This window comes from Triticum urartu, chromosome 4A, assembly GCF_056163025.1.
Source record: "Triticum urartu cultivar PI428250 chromosome 4A, HENAU_Tu73, whole genome shotgun sequence".
NCBI classification, from domain to species: Eukaryota; Viridiplantae; Streptophyta; class Magnoliopsida; order Poales; family Poaceae; genus Triticum; species Triticum urartu.
The window spans coordinates 148,978,869-148,983,417 of record NC_141876.1 but is presented as its reverse complement, the minus strand read 5'-3'; the positions used below and the strand labels follow the sequence as shown (position 1 = coordinate 148,983,417).

General features: G+C 57.6%; 1 protein-coding gene across 1 annotated transcript; it reads left to right on the top strand.

Annotated features, from left to right (window-relative positions):
* Positions 1–379: 379 nt before the first annotated feature.
* Positions 380–1,218, top strand: LOC147975187 (uncharacterized). The gene is made up of 3 exons (XM_087520310.1): positions 380–508; positions 590–910; positions 1,192–1,218. The coding sequence occupies exons 1-3, from the start codon at positions 380–382 to the stop codon at positions 1,216–1,218; spliced, it is 477 nt and encodes a 158-aa protein (XP_087376436.1).
* The last annotated feature ends 3,331 nt before the right edge of the window (positions 1,219–4,549 follow it).

Below are 4,549 nucleotides of genomic sequence, written 5' to 3'. Positions count from 1 at the left end.
GTAGTATGAATATGTGATGGTAAAGCTTTTAATGCCCCGGCCCTAAAGCAAGAGATGGTTGTGCACGAGGAGGGCGAGATCATGCCGACGGAACAGGACCCGACGATGGAGTTCTCTATGGTCTCTATGGACCTCACCTTGCTCCACTGCCACATGTGCCTCCACCCCTTGAAGCCTCCAGTGTACGAGGTTCAAATACACCTCGTTCATTTGGCTGATCGAGCAAGGTGCAGGTTTCTTGATTGATGTGTTGTTTGATTGATTTGTGCAGTGCAAGCGAGGGCACGCCTGCGCGGACTGTTGCGGCGAGCGCCCCGGGAACCAGTGGTAGTGCCAGAAATGCGAGCGCGGCAATGGCTTCGACGTGCGGAACACGGCGATGGACGCCGTCCTCTCCTCGGTGAGGGTGGAGTGCCCGCACGAAGGTTGGGGGCTCTACGCCATTTCCCACAAGCTCGCCGATCACCAGAGCGTGTGTCCAATCGCGCCCTACAAATGCCCCATGCCCGTCTGTGTCTACAAAGGCCCACCGTCGGCACTCTCCCACCACATCAGCACCGTGCATCCCACGCCCATGCACAGGATCTAGTACGGCAAGGTGCTCCAGCTGCAAGTGCCAATATCGGAGCCACTGCTCTTGCTGTTCACGGAGGAGGACGGCCGCGCGTTTTTCTTGGTCGGCGGTGTGCTCGACATCGGCGCGCCTATCGCCATGTCGGTCATATGCATCAGAGCATGGGGGTCCCCACTGCCGCACTATGCGGCCAAGCGGTGGGCGAACGGCCTGCCGGGGAAGCCCAAAGGCAGGACCGACACCGTCAAGGTGGAAATGGAGGTGACAAGCAGCAAGGATCCCGGTGACGTCGCCGTGCAGGAGATGACCTTCTTCAGAGTTCCGCCCAAGCTGCTGGTCGGGGCTAAGCTAGTGTCCCTCCACATTCAGATTGACAAGCTCACGTCCTAAATGATTCTACAGTGCCTTCTGTTTATCTTAGTAATATGCTAATATAGGGGTTAGCTCGGTCTACTTTAGCTTAAGAGATGGTGGGTTTTGGTGGCGATGCAGCAATTACTTCGACATCAGATCAACAGTTAAAGTAATTTCCAACAGTCAAACGGATATTTTGTGTCTGTTGGATATAAAGATCCTTCGGGTAAGAAGTATAACAGCTTATATGCTTGTTTGTTCAGGAAGTGTTGCATAATTGTGCGAGTTGATGCGACACATCAAAGTAGTACTCCCTCTGATCCTAATTTCTCTATGGATAAGTCAAGGCGCAGATACCAAGGAGGGCCTGGTTGTGTCTATACTTGTACAACTCACCCGACTGCGCACCAGGCAGACGAAGCTCATGTCGTGTTGGTGCCGTGTGCAGCCCGCACACTAACCAAAACCTCGTGCCTCCAGCTTAGCCTCCGCTTTTTAAACTTCTCAATCTCTAGGCCAAGGAGCAATGGGAAACCTATGATAGAGCCAATCGGATGGTTGAGAACACTACAATTCGTAGCTACAGATGCGTGTGTGAGAGAGGATGAGTGCGTGCGTGCACCTCTTCTCTTCCTGTATAACGTACTCCCTACCAAACATGACATGCAGTGGTTAGGTAATTGCATGCAATGCTATTAATTAGCAAATAAACATTAAGTTCTCTCGTTTTCCCCTCCTTCTTGATCACGGTGCACATTAAGTATCGAAAACTCTTCAAACATGTTCACACCGATCACAACCTAAATGGTTTCCCACTTGGGAGCGTATTAGTACTTGTCGGCGTTCTAGGAACGGGGGTCCCTAGACTTGCCTGCCTGCGGCCTGCGGCGTGGCTCGAGGAGGGGCCCAGCACGGCCCATCTTCATCAACACAGACACAAGACCCTCGCGAGGGGTCAAGCCTCGTGGGGCGGACGACACAGAGCTTCCTCAGGCACGACCTCATCAGGCTGGCTCGCAAGGACGCGTAGAGATCAAGGCGGGGTACCTCACGATGTGCCCGTGACACAAGCCATGACGACCAAGGGTGCCAGGTGGGCGTCAGCCCGCGCAGTGTCCTCCTTTCCTCTTTGGTGCAAAGGGTGCAAGCGCAGGCGAGAGCATCAAGCAAAGGCACCCGTTTCGGTGCAATGAGACCAAGACCAGCCCAACGGCAGGGAGGAAGTCATTGTGGAGCCCAAGACATCGTCACCACCAGAGCCTTTGGCAGGCGAGGACCAACTTTACTCAGGATAAGTGTACCAGATGTCCCCCTTCAAAATGGCCAATTGTTGGCGCCCTTCCCGCTCAATATTTGGGAAGAGGCCCAGGGCCTTTGCCTATAAATAGGACTAGCCACCCCCAGGGTAGGAAGAGGGGGAAATCGGAGAGAGAATCGAGAACAGAGAGAGAGAAGGGTGACTGAACTCCCCCTAGCAGTTCGTCGCCCCAGCCAAGAACAGACCCTCGCGAGGCTGTTCTTCCTTGTATCGCTCATCATCGTCAGCCCAAGGGGCAATCCACCACACCACACATTGGAGTAGGGTATTACACTACAACGGTGGCCCGAACCAGTATAAACCCTGTGTCTCTTGTGTTGTTCTTTCCATAGCTTAGATCTTAGCGAGGCGGAGGGGTGCAGGTAGGTAGAAGGCGAAATCTCCGCGCGCACCCCAGTGTTCGGACCTCAAGGGTCTGCCGGAATCCGAAATCCGACATTTGGCGCGCTAGGTAGGGGTGCACCGGAGTTTTCCCTTCCACCACCACCACGACCTGCCTCGCGATGAGTAGCGCGTCGCCCGCTCCGGCCGCCGGCGCCAGCACGGGGGCCAGGGGGCTCCGAGCCCTGGCCCCAGCCCTGCAACGGGTACGGTGGCCGGACAAGTTCAAGCCAACGACGCCGCCGTGCTACAGCGGCGCGACTGATCCGCTGGCCTTCTTGCTGGCGTACGAGGAGGCCATCCTCAAAGCTGGAGGCGATGATAGGGTCATGGCCAACTGGCTCCCCACGGCCCTCACCGGTGCTCCGCGCGCATGGCTGCTCCACCTGCCGGCAGCCTCCGTGGCCTCTTGGGAAGAGCTCCGCAGCCTCTTCCCTGCCCACCACGCTACACCAACACCCCCGGTCGTCGCGGCCCTCCTGGGCGGCTCGTAGGCGCCATCTAGAAGTCACCACAGCAAGCCGTTCATCCGACGGGTCAGCGCCGCTTCCACACGGCAGGGGGCTCTCCCGGACCGGGCGGCGCCCAAGGCCGGCCTGACCTTCAGCTCGGAGGACCACCCCTCCAACTCGGCCTGCTCGGGTGCGCTCCCCATGCTGTGCACCCCCACCATCTGCCAGGTGGCCGTCACTAGAACTCTCATCGATGGCGGTGCGGGCCTCAGCGTGCTCTCGGTTGAGGCCTTCAACCTCCTCTGCATACCCCTGGAACGGCTGCAACCCAGCCGGCCCTTCTCAGGCGTTGGGGGCGGATCATCCAGCTCCTTGGGATAGATCCGGCTCCCAGTAACCTTCGGCACCTACAACAACTTCCCCACGGAGCTAGTCGACTTCGACATCGCCACCATCGGCCTCCCCTACAATGCCATCCTCGGCTACCCAGCGCTGGCCCAGTTCATGGCCGCGACGCACCCGGCGTACAACCTCATGAAGATGCCCGGGAGCACCGGTGTCCTCACCGTGCACGGGGACACCGGAGACGTGCTGCGAGTGCTCAAGCTCGCCTTCAAGACGGCGGCGTCGGCACAACCCGCCGACTCGGAGACCCCCGAGCCCAAGGGGGCTGCACCCGCCAAGAAGAAACAGTTGTTCACCCAAGACAAGGCAGAAACCAAGAAGATACCCGTCGATGAGGACGGGTCCACCCATGCCACTTTCACCATAGGCGCCAACCTCGAGCCCGAGTAGGAGGAGGCCCTGGTCAGGTTCCTGCGCGCAAACAAGAAGGTATTCGCTTGGGAGCCTAACCAGTTAGCGGGGATCCCTAGGAGCATAATCGAGCATCACCTCAACGTGTGCCCCAACGTGCGCCCTGTGAAGCAGAAGGCAAGGCGGCAGTCCACAGAAAAGCAGGCCTTCATCGTCCAAGAGACCCGCAAACTAGAAGCCGATGGGGTCATTCGCAAGGTCCGATACCCGGATTGGTTGGCCAATCCTGTCGTTGTACCAAAGAAGGGAGGGAAGGAGCGCATGTGTGTCGACTTCACCAACCTCAACAAGGCATGCCCGCAAGAACTGTTCCCGCTCCCCCGCATCGACTAGATCGTCAATTCCACCGCAGAATGCGACCTGCTATGCTTCTTGGATGCCTTCTCTGGGTATCACCAGATCAAGATGGCGATAGAAGACGTCGAAAAGACAGCCTTCCTAACCCCGTGTGGGGTGTACTGCTACATGTGCATGCCATTCGGGCTGCGTAACACAGGGGCGACCTTTCAGTGGCTGATGCACATCACCTTGGGCCCACAGCTCAGGAAGAATGTTGAGTCTTACGTCGATGACATTGTGGTGAAGTCTCGGGAGGCAAGGACCCTGATACAAGACCTGGAGGAAACCTTCGCGAGCCTCAACGCAGTGAACCTA

Bases quoted from the DNA above. Each gene is read 5' to 3' on its own strand.
- LOC147975187 (XM_087520310.1), top strand. From the start codon at position 380: ATGGACGCCGTCCTCTCCTCGGTGAGGGTGGAGTGCCCGCACGAAGGT. The intron at 509-589 runs GTCTGTGTCTAC...CACAGGATCTAG, and splicing joins CCTACAAATGCCCCATGCCC to TACGGCAAGGTGCTCCAGCT. The intron at 911-1,191 runs GTCGGGGCTAAG...TTGTTTGTTCAG, and splicing joins GAGTTCCGCCCAAGCTGCTG to GAAGTGTTGCATAATTGTGC.